The sequence below is a fragment of the Pleurodeles waltl genome, chromosome 6 (assembly GCF_031143425.1).
Source record: "Pleurodeles waltl isolate 20211129_DDA chromosome 6, aPleWal1.hap1.20221129, whole genome shotgun sequence".
Classification (NCBI taxonomy): Eukaryota; Metazoa; Chordata; class Amphibia; order Caudata; family Salamandridae; genus Pleurodeles; species Pleurodeles waltl.
The window spans coordinates 1,094,842,569-1,094,869,606 of NC_090445.1; the positions used below are offsets into that span (position 1 = coordinate 1,094,842,569).

Below are 27,038 nucleotides of genomic sequence, written 5' to 3' on the forward strand. Positions count from 1 at the left end.
AGGTGTCGGGACTTCCCGACCTTCCATCCCGATTTCAGATGAAGCTGCGGACCTCATCAGCAAAGCCTGGGCCCCAGGTACCAGAAAGGCATATAGCTCTGCCTGGTCGCTTTGGTCTAGCTGGTGTGTGGGAAGGGACCTCGATCCAGTTTCAGCAGATATAAATTATGTCATTAATTTCTTGGCGGCGCAAGCTGGCTTAGGTAAGTCATACAGGACCATTAATCTATACCGATCAGCGATTTCCATGCACCATGATCAGATCAATGGCAAACCTGTAGGGGAACATCCTCTCCTTTGTCGCCTGTTAAAGGGAGTAACATTTTCTTTTCCTCCGCTGCCCAAATACTCAAAGTTGTGGGATGTGAATGTAGTACTGAATTTGTTTTTATCTTGGCAAGATAATTATGAGTTGTCTTTAAAAACGCTTTCTGCCAAACTCACCATGTTACTCTGCCTAGTTTCTATCAAACGTTTATCTGATGTTCGAGCTCTGGATGTTTCTTCTCGACAATTTGCCCCTTCAGGTGTATTATTTTCGGTTCATAAACGCACAAAATCTAATTTACATACAGTATTCTACCCATATTTTCCCAATCAACCTAAGTTATGCGTTGGTCAATGTCTTAAATGTTACGAAGAACGCACGGCTGACCTCAGAACGTCTTCCTCTTCCCAGTTGCTCATTTCCTTTCGCAAACCCCACACACCTGTTTCTTCGGCTACGCTTGCCAGATGGGTTCGCTGGGTTATGTCTCTGGCAGCTATAGATACCTCTGTTTTGGGGGCTCATTCCACTAGGGGTGCGATGGCCTCAAAGGCCTTTTGGGTTGGTTCTAGCTTGGAGGACATTCTGAGATCAGCCGATTGGTCTAACGATAATGTTTTCAGAACATTTTATTGTAAACCTGTACATACTGCAACTTCTGTAGTGATTAATATGCTTTAAAAAAGCATAATAGGAGCCTCCATTCTTGACATAAAATGTAGAGTTTCCTAGTAATTTATGACGGAAAGTCTTAATTTTATTAAAGACACGGAGGCGAGTATTATCCCGCCTCGAGTGGGACAAATGTTTTCCTAATTTTTTGTCCTTTTCCCTCCCTCACAGCAACATCCGCAACATTGCAACCAGCTACCTGATCGGACCCTGGTTATACCGAGCTCGTACGCTCCTTCTGAACTCCAGGCTTCATTTCAGCGGAATTCCCCGAACGTCTCCCGACTTTCACCTTGTCTCTTCTTTTGCCTGCACTTTCTTCAGGAACTTTGTTCTTTGATCCTGGCAGTTGCAATCATTTTGACTATTTTTCTGTTGTTTTCACACATAGACTAAACCCTCGCATCAAGAAAGAGGGCTGGTCACATTCAAGCTTAGTGGTTACGTAGCACTGTGTATGGTGATTGGTGCATCTGTTCCTTTCTGTTCTTCTCCCATTGGCTTTTGGACTGTTAAGCCCCATGGGAGTTGTAGTTTTCTTGACTGCTGCTATTTAAAATAAAGCAAGTTAGAGAAGCATAATACTCGCCTATGTGTCTTTAATAAAATTAAGACTTTCCGTCATAAATTACTAGGAAAATCTACATTTTACATGAAAATCACACTATGGTCTCATAACTGAGGCCCTGGGAAACATTCACTATACTAACACCATAGCTGCAAAGTTTTGAGACTGCTTATGTGTGACATTTCCAAGTTTGATGTGTTTATCTGTGAAATTCAAATGCCTTACAAGTGACAGTAGTGATAACTTAGCAAAGACAGAGCAGTAGTTATGCCCATGTAATGAGATACAGTTCAGAAATTATTGGGGGACACCTTCAGCCATTAATTGTTAGCCAACAGCAAAGTTTTATTTTGGGACACGTAGTTTTGTTGTTCAAGATTGCCAGAGGCTACACAATTGGAACGGGATGAAAGTGGTACATAGGGCAGCACCCTGGCCACAGTTTTCCTTTACTTTAAGTCCAGGCAGAAGTGTGGAATGGGACTGCAGCATCATATTTGCTGCTGTAAAAATATTTGAAAATTAGTTATTATTGAATGTAGATTAAGAGAACACAAATAGGTTCAGTAACAAGGTTGTATGCTCAGATTCATGTACATATAAGATCATGCTTCCAGCGATATGACATTATTTAAAAGAACTGCCGGACTTGATGATGTAACAGAACTTAATAAAATGGTATACTTCAACTTCAGGTAGGTTGAAAAGTACCTAATTAAAACGTAGTCAGCAATACATGTGTTGTTTGAAAGGAACATGAAAAATCACAGTGATGAACACACAACATATGATTCTGGCCAAATCATTTAATCTCTCAGTGCCTACCAAGAAATGAATGTGCTCTTGTGTAATGTAACCGGTGCACATGTAAAGCTGTTACAAAACCTTTGGGTCGAGTTCGCGCTATGCAAAACTGTAGGGAAAAAAACCTGATGAACAGCACTAGGCAGTAATGTATCACTGCATGAAAATAAAATAAAGCTTAAGAACATAGAATCATGTACATTAAGGTATTACATTTCTGATATCCCCTCCAGCAGCAGCACACTTGCAAGTCCCATCCTTGGCAATAGACCCGATACAGGTTAATGAGAGAAATATATTAACCCGATTATTGTCTAAAATCTCCCACTTTCATCTTTTAAAATGTTGGCAAGTGTGTATGTGTTAATTATACGGTGTTATTATAATTATACATTTTAGTTTAAAAAACATCCATCAGTGGCGACCCAACCAGCGCTCTAAATCAGACATTCGAGTGGTGAAAAGTGAAAAGGGACTAATCACTGTAGTCTTTCGTCTGTGTTGACGAATAGTGCGTTAGTCGCGCTTGTAGGCACTCGCGAAGGTGGGGAAGTCTGAGAAGGGAGCTCTTTAGACAGACGGAACGGAAGTACAGCGTGTGCTGTTTCCGGGCGGTGAAGTTTCGCAGCTGCACAGTGCTTGTGCATTACCCGCAACATGTGGAAAGCAATTCAGCAGTAGAACGCCGTGAACAGGTAATAAGAGAGTAACTTTTTAGTTTCGGGGTTCAGTGTGATATAGAACGACTTCGCTGAGTGAGTAGCAATATCGCTTGATAAGGAAATGTATACATTTTGGTTACTTTAAGTGAAACGAATGCTCTCAGGTACGCTTGTTCAGCGTTTGGAATACTTTAAAGCACCACAGAGGCCCCACTAAATCAAACTAAATCATAACATTCTATATTGAGCTTTACCGTACAGCAGGGAAGAGAACCAAAGCCCGAAGGGAGAACAGTTTGATGAGACGACACTTAGAATAAAGATTTTTCTGAAGACCAAGCCAAAGCCAGCAGCAGCCCCGTACCTGTCAACTCACCCTTATGTGGCAGTTGTCACTATCATCTAAATCACATTCGCCATACTGCAAGATTAAATGCCCCATTGAAATCCGTTGGTCGTACCTTTTGCAAACCCGTATCATCATCCACAATTATTCTTTCTCTGTTATAGGATGACCCTCCCAGAGATCGGACTTTCCCTCATTTTGTAGCCTTTCGGTTAGCAGATAATGAACACCTGAAGGAAAAACCCAAAGTTAGCGAGTCCATACTTGAAGAGCCCGTTATAAAGAACCCAAAGTGGATTCATAACTCCAGAGAAGTGACTTACTAAATATGTCATTGGTATGAAGCCAGTTCCAAAAACTTTAAAGAGACACTCACTGATCACATTATCCCGGTTTTTATTAGCGATTTCAAGTTGATTTCTTTTAAAATGCTTATATTTCCCTGAAACTGTTCCAGTTAGAACTAACCGACCGTGAGAGAGGGAAGTGAGGAATATGACTTTCTGTTGTTTTGTTGTGTACCATACGTACTTCTCAATCCAGTCTTTGTGCGTGCAGAAGGGGCTACAAGGGGAAAAATGAGAAGGCATTAGCTGGAAGGGAAGAACAAACGAGAGAAACCGAGGACATTATAAATCTCGACGATGGTACTTTGTTATGTTCGGTTGTGTAACGCACCCACTAAAAGTCGGTAAAAAAAAACAAAAAAACTTACGAGGAAAGCCTACGGCAAGTTTGACTGCTGATATCTTGCATACCACAGGTTGAGTCCTAGCAGGTCTGGCTTGTCTTCTAACCCTTTGAGTTGTTTTCTGAGACCTATTAGTAGTCACAACTGTTATTTGGAGTGTCTCGCAAAACCTGTAGTAGAAAGCACTATTTAAGAAGATATCTTGTGGAACAACCTAGATTGTAATATCCCCTTTGACGCTTAAGTTAAATTAAACTTAACGGCCCTGAACTCGGGTCATAGGCCCAAGCCACACGTGAATTTGTCAACTGGTGAAGCCTCAATCCAAATGGATACAAGGTATTAGAGCATTCGACCTAATGGTGGTAGAATGTTTTAAGTAAAAAACGGAGAAACATAAAGACAAACATTGGAATGTTGGATCAGGTGCCCTCTATCAAAGGCCTACTCCAGCAATTATTGTCCCTTAGGCAATCCACTGCCTTTAATGGAGCTCTCAACATGCTGTTATTCTATTGAGACCTAATTACTTACTGTGCATGTGTTTGTGGGGGTTAATGTGGATCTACTTCCGTGATATTTCTTAGGTGGGTTTTCAGTGCCTTTTTAAAGAGGAGAAGGCAGAGAATATGTCACGTGTTGGACTAGAACTCCAGATCTTGAACACATAGCTGGTGAAGGCTTTCTGTTGGTCTTCTTCTTGATTTCCTTGTTATATAGACTAGCTTGTCTTTTCTGTGTATAATATGAAGGACACCAATGTTTTTGTTGATAGCTTGCCTGGTGGGGTGGCATGTTAGAGTTCACAGCTTTCAGCTAAATTCAGCATCCCTTGAGGCAATGTGAACGACCTGAGGTGAAATCCCTTGACTGGTGAAGTTCCTTGAGTGATCCGGCACACTTCCACAGACCCTGACTAAAGTCCCTGTGATGTGTGTAGAACCCACTTAGGGGGGAAAACAGTGAAATTACAGGCTGGAGTGTTGGTTCCATCTAGGCAAAGCAAGACTAATGCTTGAACAAATCCCCTGAAGTCTTTTTCGGCACGATGTGTCTTCATCCTGTAAAGCAGAAGGAGTTGGTACCATACTTCCCGTGTCTTCTTAGCAGTAGGGGCTTTGAAGCTCATGTCATTGTTGATGTTGAAAACCAAAGACTTGAGCTGTCAGCTAAATGTTAGATTAACATTTTGTGGTCTATTGCTGAAAGCAACTCTTGAAGTAGTGCTTCTCCCAATGCTTTAAATTTGCATTCTCTGCATATTTCATGGATCTTTTTAGTCTTGCTGGTCAGGAGTAACCCAAACGGTCCATCAGGACCAACTAATATATGTTGATAAAATAGGAGGTGAACTACTGCAAGATGTTGTCAAAGCCCATTCACGAGGAAAGGGAGCTGAACTATGCTTGAAGGTCAGTGTTGTTAAATGTTGCTTAGAAGTCCAGAGGGAGAAGAACGACAGGGTCTTGAACCTCATGGCATTCAGTTGTGGTCTGAATCGTGACTTGCAGGGAAGATGCTGTGTTTGTGGGATGTGTTCCTAATTATGTGCAGTTATCTGACAGTTTCACAGGTAAATAAAGAACCATAAAGTATTAACTTTCGCACATAATAGGATACATTTCTTCCTCTTTGAAACAGACTTCAAAATCTTTAGCTTTTTTTTTTTTAGCAGTGCCCTTCTTTTTCGCATTCTAATGTACCATCCTTTCCTCATTAAAGACCATCCTCCACCTGACAGTTGGCTTACCAAAGGTTGAAAAACATTGTAAACACCACTTTTTTTGCTGTGCTTTTTTTACGTTGACCCACCATGTCTGCTTCATTTTCAAGACATGTGACATTCAGGACCTTATGCTTGTCTTGTGGAGTTGCCGTCAATATGGGCACATTGGTCCACCCTGGCCCTTTGTATATCTCAAAGGCACCCAACACAAGTTAAACTGTTTACTTTATTTTTGTCCTCATACACCTCTGGCCTTCAAACCACTCCATAGCACCCTTGTGATGTTCACCATACACAGAGATAGCTAAAACCATGGAGAACAGAGCTCTCTTATTCAGACTTCGACCAACATCGATGTCAATGACATAAGAGTAACTGAGTTCATAATCATAGGACACAAGTTATTAATGAATACATAATGCCTTATACTACAGAATCTTTCCACTCCCATAAGCGTGACCAGATCTTTATTTTCTTATCCTTATTTAACTTACTCGCTCCCACATCCAGTCTTGAAGTAGCCATCTAAGCGTTGAGCCAGTCTATGTAGGAAGGAGTGGAGGAGACCATCCACTTCCTTCAAATTTCCCTCCTAGCCAAGAGTATAGCATAGAACAATATTGTTCTAATAGCCTTCTTAATTGGTTCATCCCCTTCCTGTACCAAAAAAATAACTGAAGACAAAGTTGGATAGACATTTTGCCGAATAATAGCTGAAAGAGATATACATACTTCCCACCAAAAAGAAAACGCCCTTGGACAGTCCAAAAACATATGGATATCAGAAGCACTTGATAAACCACAAGTTAAACTTTTTTTTTTTTTTTTGTCCCTTCCCAAAATTCTGCAGTTGGTACTTGATCATATAGCATAACCCCACTAGTTACAGCTTTGTGACCGTTGAATATTGTCCCCTCATACGTGTCAGAAACATGAACTTCTCCTTGAAACAGTGCTAAACATTGATCTAGAGCGGAAAGGCATGAAACTTGGAAAAAAAAAGGAAAAGGGGGGATGCAAGCCTTCTACTTGTTGTGAATGTAGAATTTGGAACTAAGGGCCATATGTACGAACACATTTTCCCATAGACACAGAATGGGTAAAACCCTTTGCTACATCTGGCCCTAAATCTCTCTGCTGACATGCATCATCCCATTCACATTTTATCTTACGTTTTAAAACAAATCTTTCAAGGGATCCCTCTTTCATCATCAACAGAGAGCCTACTAGCTACTACTGCCAGTTCTATTACAGAACTGAGGAAACTCATCAGCTAAATAGCCTCCCAACTACCCCAATAGTTTGGCGTGGTTTGTTACTCCCTGGTTATGGTTGTGTTCTACAAATAGCAAAACATACATGTAAGGAAATGCCTCCTTGGCATGGTTGCCCCCTGACTTTTTGCCTTTGCTGATGCTATGTTTACAATTGAAAGTGTGCTGAGGACTGCTAACCAGGCCCCAGCACCAGTGTTCTTTCCCTAACCTGTACTGTTGTATCCACAATTGGCAGACCCTGGCATCCAGATAAGTCCCTTGTAACTGGTACTTCTAGTACCAAGGGCCCTGATGCCAAGGAAGGTCTCTAAGGGCTGCAGCATGTCTTATGCCACCCTGGAGACCTCTCACTCAGCACAGACACACTGCTTACCAGCTTGTGTGTGCTAGTGAGAACAAAACGAGTAAGTCGACATGGCACTCCCCTCAGGGTGCCATGCCAGCCTCTCACTGCCTATGCAGTATAGGTAAGACACCCCTCTAGCAGGCCTTACAGCCCTAAGGCAGGGTGCACTATACCATAGGTGAGGGTACCAGTGCATGAGCAGGGTACCCCTACAGTGTCTAAACAAAACCTTAGACATTGTAAGTGCAGGGTAGCCATAAGAGTATATGGTCTGGGAGTCTGTCAAACACGAACTCCACAGCACCATAATGGCTACACTGAAAACTGGGAAGTTTGGTATCAAACTTCTCAGCACAATAAATGCACACTGATGCCAGTGTACATTTTATTGTAAAATACACCACAGAGGGCACCTTAGAGGTGCCCCCTGAAACTTAACCGACTATCTGTGTAGGCTGACTAGTTTTAGCAGCCTGCCACAAACCGAGACATGTTGCTGGCCCCATGGGGAGAGTGCCTTTGTCACTCTGAGGCCAGTAACAAAGCCTGCACTGGGTGGAGATGCTAACACCTCTCCCAGGCAGGAATTGTCACACCTGGCGGTGAGCCTCAAAGGCTCACCTCCTTTGTGCCAAACCAGCAGGACACTCCAGCTAGTGGAGTTGCCCGCCCCCTCCGGCCAGGCCCCACTTTTGGCGGCAAGGCCGGAGAAAATAATGAGAATAACAAGGAGGAGTCACTGGCCAGTCAGGACAGCCCCTAAGGTGTCCTGAGCTGAGGTGACTCTAACTTTTAGAAATCCTCCATCTTGCAGATGGAGGATTCCCCCAATAGGGTTAGGATTGTGACCCCCTCCCCTTGGGAGGAGGCACAAAGAGGGTGTACCCACCCTCAGGGCTAGTAGCCATTGGCTACTAACCCCCCAGACCTAAACACGCCCTTAAATTTAGTATTTAAGGGCTACCCTGAACCCTAGAAGATTAGATTCCTGCAACTACCAGAAGAAGGACTGCCTAGCTGAAAACCCCTGCAGCGGAAGACCAGAAGACGACAACTGCCTTGGCTCCAGAAACTCACCGGCCTGTCTCCTGCCTTCCAAAGATCCTGCTCCAGCGACGCCTTCCGAAGGGACCAGCGACCTCGACATCCTCTGAGGACTGCCCCTGCTTCGAAAAGACAAGAAACTCCCGAGGACAGCGGACCTGCTCCAAGAAAAGCTGCAACTTTGTTTCCAGCAGCTTTAAAGAACCCTGCAAGCTCCCCGCAAGAAGCGTGAGACTTGCAACACTGCACCCGGCGACCCCGACTCGGCTGGTGGCGATCCAACACCTCAGGAGGGACCCCAGGACTACTCTGATACTGTGAGTACCAAAACCTGTCCCCCCTGAGCCCCCACAGCGCCGCCTGCAGAGGGAATCCCGAGGCTTCCCCTGACCGCGACTCTTTGAACCTAAAGTCCCGACGGCAGGGAGAGACCCTGCACCCGCAGCCCCCAGGACCTGAAGGACCGGACTTTCACTGGAGAAGTGACCCCCAGGAGTCCCTCTCCCTTGCCCAAGTGGAGGTTTCCCCGAGGAACCCCCCCCTTGCCTGCCTGCAGCGCTGAAGAGATCCCGAGATCTCTCATAGACTAACATTGCGAACCCGACGCCTGTTCCTACACTGCACCCGGCCGCCCCCGCGCTGCTGAGGGTGAAATTTCTGTGTGGACTTGTGTCCCCCCCCGGTGCCCTACAAAACCCCCCTGGTCTGCCCTCCGAAGACGCGGGTACTTACCTGCAAGCAGACCGGAACCGGGGCACCCCCTTCTCTCCATTCTAGCCTATGTGTTTTGGGCACCACTTTGAACTCTGCACCTGACCGGCCCTGAGCTGCTGGTGTGGTGACTTTGGGGTTGCTCTGAACCCCCAACGGTGGGCTACCTTGGACCAAGAACTGAGCCCTGTAAGTGTCTTACTTACCTGGTTAACCTAACAAATACTTACCTCCCCTAGGAACTGTGAAAATTGCACTAAGTGTCCACTTTTAAAACAGCTATTTGTGAATAACTTGAAAAGTATACATGCAATTTTGATGATTTGAAGTTCCTAAAGTACTTACCTGCAATACCTTTCGAATGAGATATTACATGTAGAATTTGAACCTGTGGTTCTTAAAATAAACTAAGAAAAGATATTTTTCTATACAAAAACCTATTGGCTGGATTTGTCTCTGAGTGTGTGTACCTCATTTATTGTCTATGTGTATGTGCAACAAATGCTTAACACTACTCCTTGGATAAGCCTACTGCTCGACCACACTACCACAAAATAGAGCATTAGTATTATCTATTTTTACCACTATTTTACCTCTAAGGGGAACCCTTGGACTCTGTGCATGCTATTCCTTACTTTGAAATAGCACATACAGAGCCAACTTCCTACAATACATATGATGAAAGACCCAAGTCTTATTCTTATAATACTTATTCCCTGGCTTTTGCATGAAAAGTCAACTGTAGAACTCTTACCATTATAAAGGTTACCTACCTCAGCTTCTTACTATACTCACTGAATGACCTGTCTCTTCTCACTTGAGTGCCTTGTTAGTTTGAATTAGGTGAGTAATGAAGCCATTGTTAGGGTCAGTCATATGTAAGGTGGTGCATCGTGATTTAATTATGATATGTCCATTTTGCAAAATTAAGATCATTAGTGTTATAGGGTGCCACAATCGGGACACTCGATGGGGAGACACTTTACTTAATTTGGAGCTCAGCTGTATATCTCAGCATTAGGTCTTCCTCATTCTACACCAATTTTACCCAAGTAGTTAGTTAATCTGATGGCACCACCTTATTTGGTGGTGGTGGTAGCTACAGAAAGTTTTGGAATCCGTCTATGTAAGAAGCCCAGAGAATGAATTTTTTGTTTTGTTTTTTTTTGTTGATAATTTGAGATGTTTGGAAAAAAAGGTACATCACCTAAGTTAATTAATTTGCACAATTAAAGATTAACTTTGATTGGGAAATTATATTTAGGAGTATGTCCTTATTTCAGCTTGTAGGAAAAACATGTGAGGATGGCACAAAACATTTTATTTAATTTACTGCAAAGCAGGTAGCTGTGCCTTGTAGGTCTTTCTCAATTCTGTCATTTAACAAACCATAGGTTCCTTGTGAGTGGTATTTAAGTGAGATTACAGGGTCCGTTGTTCAATAGTTGTGTCTGAAAGGATGTTAAGTGGACTGCTCATTCATGCTGGTGCATAGTTAAAGGCAAGGCAAAGGCGTCCTCTGGCCCTTTTAAATATTTTGGATATAATGGCACTATCTAGTACTGTCTGCTCCCTCCCAATCGATATATTGTAAGACTTACACTGTGGCCAATTTGCTTGGGACCTCTGATAAACAGTTGTCTTTAGAGTGGTTCCTAAAAGGCACTTATCCTTCTGTGTGTGTTTTTGCAATCATGGTATTTTTTATTACAGTTTGAATTGGCAGGAAGTGTTTCATATGCGTTAGTTAAGAGTAAAATACCATTCACACATGTACTTAAGCATAACAAATTATGTATTTGGAGAAGCTTGCTAAGCTTAAGAACTAATTAATTGGACCGCGCAGAATTTATTTTTCGCCTCTAATTTATAAAAATAATTACAAATTATATTATGCACTGGGTGTGAGAGAGCATGGTGGTTTTATAGAATGATTTGCCTTCTGGTTGTTAGAAGTTGAGTTTGACTTTTTTTGTTCATTATATTGTAAAGGCACAATATACATGCAGATTTAAAACATCAGTAGGCTTTATTATTATTATTATTATTATTATTTTTTTTTGAAGAGCGTGCACATCATGTTTTTTGTTTTCAGTAATAGAAGGGGTTCACAAGACCACATCTCGTATATAGATAGAACTTGCAGTGATTGGCGAGCAATAGTAAGGCACACAAACTGTGTCTGTTTTGCTAGTAGCTACTGGAGGGCACTTTTGGTCGTCAGTTTAACAGCATGCATACGGATAGGAATGGGGAATGGAAGAGATTAAACAAACACCTGATTAGAATTGTTACAGCCTATGTAACTGATTAAGGTACACATTTATGCCACTTTTCCCAAAGTTTTAGAGAACAAAGTGTTACAAGCCTGCAACCATGGAGGAAAAAGATCAAAGGAAGCATCGTAAGAAGCATAGTGGGCCTAAGGCTGAGAAGAAGAAGAAAAGGCATCATGCAGACCTTGGACTAGGGGATGAAGAAGATGCGCGGAAGAGGAACCCTCGGGCCTTTGCTGTACACTCTGCTGTGCGCATGGCAAGGACTTTCCACAGGTAATGGGGAGTTCCGACTCAGTGGAAATTGAAACCAGCTGATGTAGGGTGTTTTTAATTATGCTGAGCTTAGGTTAATTTTTTCTTTTTTCTTGTTACAACCATATAATATGGCACTGGTACCATGTTTTTGCTGTTTGGAAGAGTAGTCAGTAACAGATTGGACTATTGCTAAATCCGTTGTACTTAATCTAAATAGCATAAAGCATGAAAAGCTGAGGCGAATCTCCCTTAAAGATCTTTCCCTCATATAAAACAATGTTTAATTGCAACAACTTTAACTGAGAAAGATTATTTTAAACTCCATAATGACAGAATCTTTTCCCCTTTTTTGCTACCTCTAGGACTCAGGATCTGAAGACTAAAAAACATCATATCCCTGTGGTCGATCGTACCCCTTTAGAGCCACCGCCAGTTGTGGTAGTTGTCGTAGGCCCGCCGAAAGTAGGAAAGAGCACCCTGATACAATGTCTTGTGCGAAATTTCACCAAGCAAAAGCTGACTGAGATCAGGGGACCAGTAACAATTGTGTCTGGTGAGTACACATCATGGAGTGATGCAGAAGTAAAGTACTATCATATTAGAGTATTTAAGGTGTAAAATCTGGAGGTTTATTTGTTCTTGTTTTATGCTTCTCGATGGATGTTATAGTTACCTACCAGTTCACTATTTCTGTGCCTAGTATGAACTTTTTTTAGTCATATTTGTTAACAAACTCTTGATATGGCTATGTTGCAGTGTTCTGAAACAAGGCCATTCAGGATTGAGGTATCTGATACTCACCTCAAGTATACATCCAGATTTTAGCATTAAAAAAAAATCTTGCCCTTTGCTACCTTTTAGTCTCTGATGTCATACACACGTCCTGTCATGTTCCACTTTCCATACTTGCACACACTGAGGCACAGAGCTTGCTGGATTGATGCAGTAGCCCATGTTGGTTTTGTTCATATCCATTGCTGAAATCTTCCCTATTGTGCCTAGGTGCTTTTTGTAAACCTGTACTGTGTCCAGAATGTGTAATGATACAAGTCAAGGGACCGAACTTATACTTAAAACATCAGCAAAGTCGGTCTTCACTACTGTTGTTGAATCCGTGTTAGATTCATTTTATTTCAGCAAGAAATTTAGTCATTAGTAGTTTCTGGAGCATTAGCTATTGTGCTCATCTCTTGTTTCAGCCTTCATGTCCTTTTAACAGTAGCAGCCGTCTTCTTAAGTTTAATTTCAGAACTCTTTATATTTTGTGGTCTCTGGCCTCTAGTAAGTTTCTGATCTTTGAGCTAATGGTAATTTATTCAATTTGTTTATAGTGGCTTTTTCGGTTTTGCCCGAATTGCTTTATTCATTAATTTGATGTAGGTGGATGGCATAACATGATGGAAAAAAGACCTCTAAGGAGGATCTGGCTTGATAAGTAGTCCAGCCATAAGAAACGTCCTGAATGTGGATTCAAGGGGGTGATTTGGGGCTGTAGAGTGGTACAATAATGCTTCACAGTGTGGCAAATTGCCACCTCTAAAGCGTTTTCAGAAGTGAAATGCAAAAGGTTTGGCTTCTGAGATTTTTCTCACCCTCAATACACATTTATTGCATCTAGCTGGTTTGGCTACTTAGTTTGTCCTTTTGGCTGACTCGCTTCTATAATTATTTCACTGTCATATATTGACAGTAGTCAAATGTGAAGAGTGTACTGTTCAGGAGCTTTCCACTTATGTGATACCTTTTGTTATCTTCATAGGAGTCCTACTGTTGTTTTTAAATATACATTGTTCACTTATATACATTGTTCACTTCCAGTCCTCAAAGAAGCAACCAGTGGGATTCTTCTATTGTCCCCAGTTCTTAGGGTACCTGCTGCTTAGTACAATAAATCTTTTAAGTGAAACTGGGAATAATTTTCAAGTGATTGCTTTTCTTCCAGGCAAAAAGCGGCGGTTGACGATAATCGAGTGTGGATGCGACATTAACACAATGATTGATTTGGCCAAAGTAGCTGACTTGGTAAGATTGCCAGAAGGGATAGTTTTAATTCGCTTACACTGGAGCTTCTGCATGAAAGGAGTGGGTTTCTGTGCAGCTCTGTATGGATCACAGATGAGGTCTAGAAGTTTTTGATGAGGGAGATGACTCTCTGGGTGATCTGTTAGCCAAGGTGAAGTATGTGCCATACTTTTAGATAACACTGTTGTCCACTAGCCCAGAAGTCTCACATACTGTGAACATGGGCGCTTCATTTTGAGAGCAACCAATTAATTTCCGTACGTATGTAAAGGTTTATTTTCAGTGCACTAGAAAAATAAAGTGACCCAGTGATTATGGCCACTTAAGTATTAATGAAAAACTAAGTTGCTCTTATTCACTCTCTATTCCGAGTACTGCCTACTAATTTTCTATTGTGGAGTGGAAATGAGCCACAGATTGCACATAGGAAAGAAATTAGAAGGGAACAGGAAAAGTAAGTCTTCTTGTGATCAGGAAAGCACTGCCCGGGGGTCGTGATGAACACCATTGCATAGCTGGGATTATCTGGCTTCCAAGGGTCCTGGTGGGGTTTGTCTCGAGAACTGGAAGCGGAATAGGTTTTTTATTATGACTTTGTCCTTCTTGTGAAGGCCTGGTCACTCAATCGTAGAGTTTCCATAATGGGAATGATATCTTCAACTCACTTAAACCCCATAGATTTTAACAGTGGCATTCTGCAACATTTCTTTATCACACCTATACAATGGCAGTTTGTGTAGTGACACTATTTCTAATAAAGAAAAAAGAGTTTACTGCCTTAACATGTGATTGCCATCAGTGACATTACAAGAAACCTGGCATTGTAGTGAGTGAATGGTATGTAGATGTCAGATCCATCAGCCACCGAGCCTGGGTTGTTGTTGCTGCTGCAGTAAATGTCTCCTAATGCAAGCAATAGTGGCAAATGGGAGCCTGCTACTGGGCATTGTACTGTACCCTAGGAAAAGAACAATAAACACCCATAATAAATCTCTGTCCTCAACAGGTCCTAATGCTAATTGATGCCAGTTTTGGATTTGAAATGGAAACCTTTGAATTTCTGAACATCTGCCAAGTTCATGGCTTCCCTAAAATCATGGGTGTTCTTACCCACCTGGACACATTCAGAAACAACAAGCAGCTGCGAAAAATGAAGAAAAAACTGAAGCACCGGTTCTGGAAAGAAGTCTACCAGGTTGGCTAATGATCATCACTGTATTTGTTTATATGCCAATGGTCAAAATCACACAGACATTACTTACTGAATGGCGGTGCGGCAATCTTTACACTTTCAGGGTTTTCATTTTCTAAATTTAAAACTGCTGAATGTGGTCTACTGACAGAGCAAGAACCTAATATAACCAACCAGCAGGTTATCTTTGCGAGAGTGTCAAAGTGTCTAGGCTACTTTTCTAGATAAGTCTTTTAATGTTAGTGGCCATCTCTAGTGAATAATCTTGATAAAGTGATTTCAGTTGTATATTGAAGTTTCTGCTTCTAGTGGCAGGCTGTATAGATATTTTATGGTTACAGAAATGTGACGCTAGTTTATCTTTGTTAGTAGAAACATATTTGAGGAGTACATATGATGTTCTGCAGAACAGAGGGAAGTGTGAGAACTATTTATGTGGGCCTTAAAGCTGGTAATTTACTACTTTCCTGTATACAATGAGCTAATGATAGAATGGCAGGTTTAGCCCATTTTAGGTTGAACTAGGCAGCGTGTCTGCTGTCTCAGTGAGACGTTCAGTATAGGGGCTTAAGCCACGCCCACTTTTGCCATTTGTTCTTTGTTGTGCTTGTCATAAATGCTTTACTCTTATTGGTGCACTGTGTTAAAATGTCCCTCCTTTGCGAGCTAAGTTCCCGCCAAGGAAGCATTCACTAAGAGAACATTATTGTTGGCCATCACAATACATCACGCTTAGTCCAGTGTGTGATGGCGCTTCCCTCCTCCCGCCTGGCTTCAGTTTTCCATTTAATCCCAGCCGTGATCCTTTCTCCTCGCAGCTTGGTGCCATGCTTCTTGTTCGAGAGTATGTATTTTTTATTTTTATTTATAGTGGCATTTCATTTTTAAGAATTAGGAATTGCCATACAATTTCAATATTAAGGAGGACTGAACAGTTCTATAACAGCTTTGTTTAGGTTTTGTGTTTGTTTGAGAGATTTATTAGCAGCATGAAATAATTCCTCCAGCCGTTTCCGAAACTCCCCACATCTTGTCATGTATTTGTGTGCAAAGCACTTGGAAGCAACCTTGCTGTTTTTAACTGCCTGCCTCGATTCTCTAAAATGACTGTATCCATTTTTTATATTAAAAAAAAATAAAAACTTTTAAAGCTTTATGTTCGTGTACGATGACTCGACAGCATTGCTTAGACACATTATAGAGGAGGACACAAGGCACTACGTCTGACAGAACTCCCTGTCACCAATGACCGTCCTGAGTCACAGCTCCACCCCATTCATCACTTCTTAATAAATGCGCTTATATATCAAACTAATCTATGTGTGCCTTTCTGTCTCTATTTATTTTCCTGTCTGACTGCCTAGCTGTCTATCTACTATTTTCTGTCTCTCTGTTTCTCGTCCTCCCTCTCTGCTTGTCTCTTTGCCCATACCTCTATCTCATTCATTTCATTTTGTCTCTATCTTTCTCTCTCTGGCAGTCTGCCAGTCTTGTTTTTACATCCCTTTGTCCATAACTATAGCTCCCTCGTTCATCTGTTGCAGTCTTCCCCGTCTTTTTTTTCTTTTCTCTGTCGTTCTGTTTTCAATCCCTTTTGTCCCTTTTCTCTTGATCCGTATCTCCCATTCCCAATATTTCTCTCAACATTTCTTACTCCTTCATCTCCCTCTCTCATTACACTTGAGCTGATTGGGGCCTCCTTCAAGATTTGGGGGCTTCCTCCCACACCTCAAGGACTACAGGGGCCTCAGTTACGTCCCTGAATGTGTGGAACTCATACCTTTTTATAGGAGCATCTCTATTCTGCCATGTGTACTCCTGATTCCTCTGGAAAATACACAGGAACACACATGGTTGCAATGTTCAGAAACCCTATTTTAGGTTGAGTGTGGTGACAGCTTTAGATGCTTATTCCTAATGTAAATAAGAAAATTAGCATTGGCAATGTAAATAGGTGCATGCCTTTTTAGGTGGAGTGCCAAAGCGCCGTGGCCTGTTGCAATATATCTGTGCCTTTTAACGATGCCGAATGCACGTCCATCACTCGTGCATGGGCTTGGCTTAAAAAAAAAACCCTTTATCATCATTGGTAAATGCTATACATTTGTCCCACCTTGGGGCAGTTTTGTTACTGTCTTGGGTATCAACCCTATTACATGAATAATTGCCATTTGCTTATATGTTTGACTGCGAGCGAACTTTTTTCCTTTTGTGTCTCTCCTTCGCGCTCATGGCAGCCATGGTGCTTAGAATTGCCTTGCTTATGTCAACCTTTTTACTCTCCATTTTAAATGTTGTGGCAAGAAAAGTCTATTTAGGAATTTACAGCGCTAACAGCTCTAACTCGAGCAAACACAAGACCCATTGTATTGCAAATGCTTATTAGCTCTTGCGTACAGAAATCTTTAGTTCTATTTTGTTGAAAGACCTGTTTTGCACAGTACCCTTATTTACAGTGTGTTTTAGGGCAAGCCACAGCTCATGATTGGTTGTCTTTCTTAACAGTTGTAGCAATCACGTATGCTCACTTCTTACTTCTATAACAGGCTCATTGCCATATTTTTGATTGGACCAATGGAATCCTTTGACTGCTAACATTCAGTGAAGTATTTTATTTATTTAGTTAGTTTTTTTGCTTTCGGCACTCCATGGGAATGCAGCTTTTTCTTGCTCTGTCCCCATGTGCTGCTTTCCACCATTCATTTGTGCCTCCAAGTAATATTGCTTCCCAGCCACTCTTGTTCAGTTTTTTTTTTATGTAACTTATCCCAGTCCACTGTTCCTCCACGCTGCACAACTCAGTGGCATTGTGTTGCTTACTCTGCATCTCCCTTTCCCCTTCTCCACTGCACCCCTGACCCTCTTATTTTATTTTCCTTTCTTTAATTTTAGAGGGCCCAGGAGATGCAATTTTCTGGCCAGCCCATCCTTTCTATGTCTTGCATTTCCATCCACTTTTTATATTTCTGATATACCACTTCAAGATGGACTCTGCCATCTTGGAATGGGACATTGAAAGTCAAAAAGTAAACCAAATGGATAAGTCACCACATAAGACCTTTGCACACATGCATAGTGATGCTTGCACATTTACCCATCATGCTGGACTCAGCCACACAGCCCCCCCCCCCAAAAAAAAAGTCAGCCGTGGCATCATGATACATAACATGGCATGGGCACTGACACATGAGCATGTATATGTCATTATGCTGGGAATGCCATTATTGCATATTTTTTATCATTTTGCTGATGGAATTCACCATTGCAAGAAACATTGTCAAAACAAAATGGTTGTTAAAGGTGTGACCCCCCCCCCCCCTTGCTACGCAAGAGCTTGTTCTTTAGTATTACTTGTCCCTATTCCAAGTAACTCTCTCTACTGAGAGATTTGTGTTTTCAGCCTATTACTTTCTTGCATTTTCAAGGTCCTTTTAACATTGTTTAGGCATTCTTAAGAGTTCGAGCCATAACATACAATCTTATGACATATGTGCCCAAAAAAGCACTTTCAGTATTTTCGTGTTACTTGATCACTTTTTAAAATGTTTCCTCGAACTAGAAAGGCTTGTGCTCTGTTCTTTATTTTTAAAACCTATTTGATTCCCTACTGAAAATTGTTGTGCTTTGCAAATTTTCCAAAGTGATCATATTGCTTTCCTCTTAAAATGAAGTTATAATTTCTCAGAGATGCTCAAACTTTCAAGATTTCTTCCACATGCCTTGAACAATTCTGTTATCACTCGGTCCGATCACAGATTGCTTCGGTCTTGATGAGACAGCCTAATGGGCTACATTTCCAAACTATACAGCCATATTATGTCTGACTGTCCGTCTATGTTTTCTAAAGTTATACTGTAGGCTCTGTTTTGGCAGTTAGTGTGTAAATAATGAAAGACTTAGAGTATTTCTTGTAGTGGTAATACGTTCTTTGGCTAAGATATAATGGCCTTTAATTAAATTGCTTTTTCACCATTATAGTATAATAATTTCTTTGTAACAAACTTTTTTTTCTTCATATAGGTAGAGTGACATCGCCCTACACTAACCCTCAGGTTTTAGTTTTTTTTTTTTTGTCCTTGTTCTGCTACTGCTGAAACGACCACCACATGGGGCAATTCTACAGTGAAGCAGTGAACATAATGCATACTGAATCCTCAAGAATATGGCATCAAAGCAAGAAATATCACTAATAAGGGAAAAAATAGTTATCGGCCTAAAACACCATCAATTTAGTCTTTGGATGAAAATCCAAACTGGAAACCAAAATAACTGAATAAAAACAATTGAAATTGAACAAAATATAGATTTTAAAAAAAACTGGAATGTGTAGCTACTGTAGGTGACCAACTGAATAATCTGTAGCTCCTCTGTACAGGGGGAAAGTCCTATCGACCAGGTCTAGTAATCACCACAGCTTGAACCACTGATTACACTCCGATATATGGTGTGATGTTTAAATATCTCTGTTTACATACCAGTGACAAACCATTCTGTAACACATATCTCAAGAAGCTCGACCAGCTTTGTTCCTTAATTAAACTTGTACTGCTGGTTGCCTCTTAATTGGTGTCTCACTGTTTATATTCCTGTTTGTTCCAAGGGGGCCAAGCTGTTCTACCTCTCCGGTATGGTTTATGGAGAGTATCAGAAACAGGAGATTCGCAACCTTGGCCGATTCATCTCGGTAATGAAATTCCGCCCGCTCACATGGCAGACGTCTCACCCGTACATCTTAGCAGACAGGTAAGAACAGTTCTTTGCCCTACTTTTTGCTAACCTTCCCTTGAATAGCGGCCAAGGAGGGTTATATCAGACAAGGTGACTTTTTAGTCTTCTTACTGTACAGCCTGACTTGAAGTTTTTTTTTGGAAAACACACATGGATGTCTTGAAAATGCCATACAAATTAAAGACCCCCCCCCCCCCCCCACCATTTTAGATGGGCCCATCTTTTCATGGCCACGTGTAGTTGAAAATTTATTGATGTATGATGCCTCAAGAAGTGCTTTGTAGTTGCTGTACTGATATTATACATCCAGGTAGAGATATCAGCTTTACTGAACCTCTGTTCAGCATAGGATCAGGTCACTTGTCTCTCCTGTTGTTCCATGAATCCCAAATTCACACCTGAGAATTTGTGCTGTTGGCTTTTATGAGTGGAAAATCACAGATATACTTTAGTCCTCTACTTTTACTTCCTGGAGAAGGAAGAGCTTCTTTCTCCCTTTTTAGCCGTCCTAGTTTGAGTCGCCCGTTTTGGAATACAATGTCCCCTGGTTGCAGCCATGGTGTGCATTAGAGCTCTCAGAGTCATTGTTGCATTGAACGATTGCTGATGCAAGGACAGTTCCTTTAGTGGAGATTTGCAGACCAGTTACCCTTTTTTCTCATGTAGTGGACAAACGGAGAGGCTTTTATGCCCGCTCAACTTTTGATAAATTTTAAGCACTGGCATTCATTTTATAAATGTGTCATACAATTATTACTACTCTCTGAACAAAGTCTTTTGGTTGCTTCAAGTTTGAATGAGCAGTTGTAACTTGCAACAATCTATTATAATTTTATTTATATACTGTAGAGTTTACTACCCGGCGCGCAGCTCGCTATTCCAGAACCCAAAGGTTTAGTGGTGGATTAGTATAGAGAAATACAAGTTGTCAATTTGAGATGTGGGCATATGAGTCTGTTAGTTGGACTGAGTAGGATAAAGTAGTGATAGAGGAGGGAAAGGTCTAGCAAGTGTTGTTTGAGAGTTCATATTATTTACATAAGGTTTGGGATGAGTCAATGGAGGGATAGAGGAGAAAAGAGTCTAGAAAAGGTTAGTAGGGAGATCATTGTAATAAAATGCATTTTGAGGTGAGTCAAAAAAGGGATACAGGAGGGAAGAGTCTAGAAAGCATTATTTTGGAGATCATAATAAAATTAGGTCTTGGGTGAGTTGAGGATGGACAGAGGAGGGGAATAGTCTAGAAAAGATTATATTGGAGATCATAGTAGTAGAATGAGGTTTGGGGTGAGTCCGAGTGGAGGTGGAGGATAGATTAAGAGAGGGATAGAATGAGACAGAGTAGTGCATTGAAGGGAGATGAAGTCTTTCTTTATCTCTTTCAATACATAGAAAGAGAATACATACAAGGGAAATAACAGAGACATAGAATTCAATTGCTTAAAGTTCCATATTTACAAGTATGAATAGATTATTAGAAATATAGACTTTTAGATGTTTCTGTATGTAAAAGCAAATGTATTCGTGTATTTTTATAATTGTTTTTATTCTTATATTTTTTCTTCTTTCTGTTTTCTTCAATATTTCAATAGTGAGTCACGTATAGATACAGTTGGTATGACCATATTCACATATTGTGATAGATAAAATAAACAGAGACCCTTACGCATCCAATCAAATAACTTCTGTTAAGCATACCTAAAGAATATCTTTATATTTTTAAACCATAAGTTGTGTGTTTTTCTAAATACTTACATATAATCAAATTATACATATTTGTGTTCTGAGTGTGGTGGTCATGTAAGAAAGAGCCAACTCTTGATTAGTGGTCTGAAAGTAAGATAGGTATATATGGCTCTTGTGTTTGTGGGTAATGAATGGTATTAATTGAAATATTAAAGTTGTGAACGTTTTATGTCCCTTTAAGCATTACTGCATATTTTTCTTTATGTTGCTCCTTGCTGCATTTAAACATGTTATCAATTGTTTTGGGTGATACTTTTTCCGTTGGAGTTTTAGTTTTGGAAACAGTGTAGTTATCGAAGCTCTCATCACATTTATTGCTTCTTTCTCAGAATGGAAGATCTGACGGATCCAGAGGACATCCGATCCAATGGAAAGTGTGACCGAAAGGTGTCTATGTATGGCTATCTCCGGGGTGCATTCCTGAAGAACAAGACCCAAGTCCATATTCCTGGTAAGCCAATATTTTGAACATCTATGTGCCTCGTGCCCTGGTTAGCAGAGCCTTTTGTAGATTGTGGGCATGTTGACTAAAGCAACATAGAATTTGAACTCCAATAATGACCACTCTTCTTGAAGCACACTAATAAGCTACATACACCCTTCAGTCTTCTGCTTTACTTTCGCTTACCTAATTCCACTGTTGAGCTATGTTTGTCCCTGGACCTTTTAGTAGTCTGATGTTATGAAATAAGTGCTCCTTCTGTTCCGTAGGAGTGGGTGATTTCTCCGTCAGTGATGTCAGTTTTCTCCCGGATCCTTGCCCCCTCCCTGACCAGCAGAAGAAGCGCTCTCTGTCGGAAAAGGAGAAGCTGATCTATGCCCCTCTGTCAGGAGTAGGTGGGGTGGTGTATGACAAGGATGCTGTGTACATCGACCTCGGAGCAAACCATGCACAACAAGAAGAAATGGTGAGGAGAAATACTGTTTGCACATACTTTGTCTCATGAAGGGGCATTGATGTGGAATAAGGATGTAAAGAGATTGTTCAATATGAAAATAACAAGTGAATGACTGATTACTGTTAACAGCAAGAGAGCTATTAGTCACATGGACCACTGCATGTGACTTTTTCTTGAGTTATTGAATTACATTGTTATTTGAATAAGTGGAGGCACTGTCAGAAGCACACTGGCGATGCATCACGGTTTTCCACACTTACTGGAAGCCTTCATTATGTAAACCCGCAACCTTTATGTGTGCCAGAAATAATACAATTTGAGGTGTAGGAAAGTGCTTCTTGTTGAAATGGTTACCCCCAACACTCTATGCCTGGTATCTGATGTGATTTTGACTGAAAGTGCACTGTGTTCATGCTAACCAGGTCCCCAGTGACAGATCTCTTTCTCAAAACTGCACAGTTGCTTAACCAGTTGGCAAAACCTTTAGCACCCTCTGTAAATTCCTAATAAATGGTACCCCTGGTTCCTAGGCCCTTGGGTAATAAAGAGGGTCCCTAAGGGTTGCAGCATGAATTGTGCCACCCCAAGGGACCTGGCAAAGACAAAAGTGAAAACACAGCCTGTGTACCATGTCTCCTAACACTGCATGCAATATTGTAAGTCACCCCTCTAGCATTCCTTACAGCCCTAAGGCAGGGTGCATTGTATTACATGTGAGGGCATATCTGCACAATTCTAAGATATAGTAAGTGACCAGGGAAGCCATTTTAAATGCATATGCAGGATACTGGTCAATACGAGTCCCGCAGCTACATGATGGCTTCACTAAAGATAGGGATGTTTGGTATTAAACATCTTGTATTGGTAAACCCTCACTGATGCCAGTGTTGGATTTACCAACGCATGCACATAGAGGGCACCTTAGAGGTACCCCCTGAAACCCTACCAGCCTCCGGTGCGCTCACTGACCAGTTTCTGCCAGCCTGCCACACGAGACACCATTCTGGACCACCCCTAGGGTGATAGCCTTCTGCTCTTTGGAGGCCCAAAACCTGTCTGGAGGAGGGTATAACACCCCCTCCCGCAGGATGACCCGCTGATTAGCCCTCCTAAGGCAGCAAGCCTCAAAGGGCTGCCGCCTTTGAAATGCAAATATGTCTCCCCTCACAGGAGAGGAAGCCACCCATTAACTCCAGCCTGGACAGGTGATAAAATTAGTCAGGTAGGCTTGCTACTTCCAGGCTATTACCACCCCTAAGGTGGGTGACTGCGAGTTGGACACAACATTTTAGAAGCAGACATCTTTGTGATGGCATACTTAGGAATTCTGGGACAGAGTGGCCTAGTAGGGATTGTAGAGACTGCAAGGGTCAGTAGCCCTTTGGATACTACCAGACACACCCATAGCACCCCTTAAGTCAGTATTTATGGGAGCTCTGGCACAAGAGAAGCAGATTCTAATGACCTAAGAAGACCACGGACACCTGAGAGCCGCAACAGCTGTCCTGGTAACAACCCCGCAGCCTGTCTGCATCCCTTGTTGAAATCTTCACCAAAGTAGACTCTACCTGCAGCTGTGACTCCGGAAACACTGGAGTACTGCCCGCCTTCGAAAAACATATTAATAATAAATTCACACAGACAAGAGTTGAAAATGTAAACTTGGCTTGGAAGCACCCTTAGTACCCATGAACAATGGTAAAGTGTGAAAAAAGTTCTGATACGCCAAAAATAATGTTTGTGTCCAAGTTGAGAAATGTTTTTTTTTTGTTTTGTTGATTTAACCAAAAAAATATGGCTTACATTTTCCAGCGGGCAAAGAAACCTTCCCATGAGCTTCTGCAAGGCCTCATCGCCACCAATGCCACAATAGATTCCAAGATGTCTTCAAGCAAAGTCTCGCTCTTCATGGACTCCAAACCGTTGGGATCTGAGGAAGTTGAGGATGCAGAGTATGTTCGTTAGTGAATATTCACTGGTGGCTTCTGGTGCCCAGAACTAGCCTTTCAGTTATGTTCTTTTCTTCCATTTTGTCATCCATAGTCATGGCTTCTTATCGTGTTAGAAGCCTACTAGACATTGTGCGTCCTTCCTGACCTTTTCTGTACTCTCATGCACTTTTGCTTCACATTGGCCATCATTGAGCAATGTTGTCTGGCCATTGCTCTAGGCTGCATTCGAAAACAATAACAGCAACTTTCCTCAAATGACGAGGTGCAGAATCAGTTTCCTCAGTTCTGCCACTCTGTGCTTTTTTTTCACTTCTTTACCTCTGCTATTTCTTTTTTCTGATCATCTTATTTTCCTTTTATCTTTACTTACACCCATTGTTTATTAATACCCTCCTAGCCTATGTTCTGTTGTGCCTTGCTACAATCTGTATACTTCCCTTACCTCTGGGTTCTTCTATTGTCTGTGGCTTCTCCTATTGCCACCAAACTCTTATTGCTTCTCCACAACCCCCTTGCCTTAAGGTACCCATAATTAACTCAGTGTCCACCTATTGCCTTTGAACCCCCCCCCCCCCCCCCCCCCCCCAAACCACCACCTATACCCTCACTGCTTGTGTGCACCCACTTTGCTCATGTACTTCTTCCTGGTAGATAAGCCATTCCACACCCACACACACAATATCATAGCAATGTCTTTGAAAAGTATAGTAGTGTTGATTAGGCTCTTTTAAGTGGTCTGCGAAACCACCTGAGCCTTGAGGGTGGGGTGGCTGCCATATTCTCTCTTGGCGGAGCATTTAACTGAAAGTATTCTTCCTGGTCCGCTTTTTGTGAAATATAATGCAGACTCAGCATTGTTTTAATTTTCGGAAGCAACTCCCTCGCCCCCAAGAAGCAAGAGTTTGGTTCTGAAAACCAAAAAACTGATTTCCCGGATGCGCTGGGGACTTTACGCAAAGCATATGGTGAATAGTTTTTCATATTTGTGGTTTGCGACTGCTGTGATTTACATGGCTTTCACCAATGCAGCAAAAAAGCAACGCTATAAAGTCTGACATAAATTGGGTGACATTTCTATATTGTACAAACCAGTGGCACTATGGTAGATGAAATGAGCCCCTCAGTTATTTAGCAGTAGAACGCCATCATTAGGAACAGAAACCAACAAAAAACAGCCATAACTTTGTAGCCCTTGGCATACCTAGATGGCACCGGCTGCAGATCTCACTGGTTCTGTTCCCCTTGTTAAATGTAGTTTGGCTAATTGTGCTGAATTGGGCATTACCTGAGGAGGTTCAACTTCAGGGGTCTGTATCCAACTAATTGTTGCCAAGATTTTTTGATTTGCCAGGGGCATACATAGAAATAGAGACGTCCACAAAATCATTGTTGTCAGAATGTGCTGTTGGGGGCCGGGATTTAGGGGTTGAGGCAAACCTGTACTTTCAAGCTTTTCAGTCTTTGCGGCTCGGTAGAAATCAAAGGCTGTTAAAATGGTTTCAAGACCAGCCTGACTGACCTCAGCAAATAGTACACTACTTTGGGCCTAGAGCAAAGAAAGAAAGGAAAGAAAAGTCCATCTAGGACTTGAAATGGGACAGTTACAGGTTTCCTCGTAGTAAAGGTTAGTACTGGGTGGCTCAGTGTGCATGCAGGTTCACAACACTCTTAGCAGAAGCTCAACTCCACTAATGCTTCTTGAGTTAGTTAGGAGTGCTGTGTTTCAAGATCACCTGTCACACTTGCTTCCTCAAGTCGACCTTCGTGGTTACTTTATTCAGCTGGAACTTGAGCTTTGTTTTTCTCTTAAAGATCTGCTGTTCTCCACATACTAGGCATTAGAGTGTTGTCTTTCGTTGACATCTCTACAGTGGTGCACACATGCCCTTCTGCAGAAGAGCCAAAGTACTACTTGTGGTTGGTAACTGGCCTCACTTATGATCTAATTTAGATGTTGGCTGATGGCCCGTTTCTCCATAAGGGGTGGTGAGTCGTCCTGATGGGGGTGCTCCCGCCAAATTGAGAAATGACTGCCAAGCAGACGGTCAATTCTTGAAGCTTTGGTAGGAATCGCTGTCACACCGATTTCTGTCAATTCTTTTTGAAGTTTAGTGCATGGCTCCGTTTACAGAGCTGTGCACCAAGCTGGTTTTTTTTTTATTTTCAAAAAGATAATACTAAAGTGGGAAAAAAAAAATACCATGGGAGTTCTCTCTTATGATAAGGGGGGCATGAAGAAGTTTATACTGCCCCTTACAACCATCTGACCTCTAATTTGGCCCTGCTAAGTCAGGTGGGCAGAATTAAAGGTCGACCTCTGACGTTCCTCACACTCCAGGGACGTCGGAGGTGTTTAATCATGGTGGAGAGGGAGTGGTCCCCGCTGTGACCAAAACTATTGTACGCCTACATCTAAATCCGGTGGGGACCTTTATCTTGGTTACATGTATAAGGTCACCATTGTGACGGAGTATACATCTTATCATTATATAAATCAGACCCCTAATCTTCCTTAAGGCATACTCATATGAGACAAGGGCAGGCCTAGAAAAATTATAAAAATGATTACTCGACCTGTAGGTCGAGTAACTTTAATAATCTACTCAACCATACCCGTAATGTACTTGACCTGTAAACAGGACTCAACTTGTGTGATCCTAGGCAAATATTTTAGTTTACAGAGTCATCTTTTTCTTTATTCTTACATATGAGTGTACCTTCAAAAGTAGAGTTCAGCATTTCTGCTGTACATAAAAAAAGGTCTTTGTAGGATTAAATAGACTAAACGTTTGCTCCATGTATAAAAATAATCTAGCCCACATATAGCCAAATGATCAATTTCTTGCCTTT

General features: G+C 41.6%; 1 protein-coding gene across 1 annotated transcript in view; it reads left to right on the forward strand.

Moving 5' to 3' along the window:
* The first annotated feature begins 2,894 nt into the window (after positions 1–2,894).
* Positions 2,895–27,038, forward strand: part of BMS1 (BMS1 ribosome biogenesis factor) — a 123,155-nt gene continuing 99,011 nt past the window's right edge. Inside the window, exons 1-9 of the mRNA XM_069240194.1 lie at positions 2,895–3,007; positions 11,459–11,667; positions 12,012–12,202; positions 13,592–13,671; positions 14,678–14,866; positions 19,464–19,606; positions 21,667–21,788; positions 22,049–22,245; positions 24,049–24,188. Coding sequence (XP_069096295.1) covers positions 11,492–11,667; positions 12,012–12,202; positions 13,592–13,671; positions 14,678–14,866; positions 19,464–19,606; positions 21,667–21,788; positions 22,049–22,245; positions 24,049–24,188 — 1,238 coding nt within the window. The 5' untranslated portion in view covers positions 2,895–3,007; positions 11,459–11,491. The remainder of the gene's footprint in view (positions 3,008–11,458; positions 11,668–12,011; positions 12,203–13,591; positions 13,672–14,677; positions 14,867–19,463; positions 19,607–21,666; positions 21,789–22,048; positions 22,246–24,048; positions 24,189–27,038) is intronic.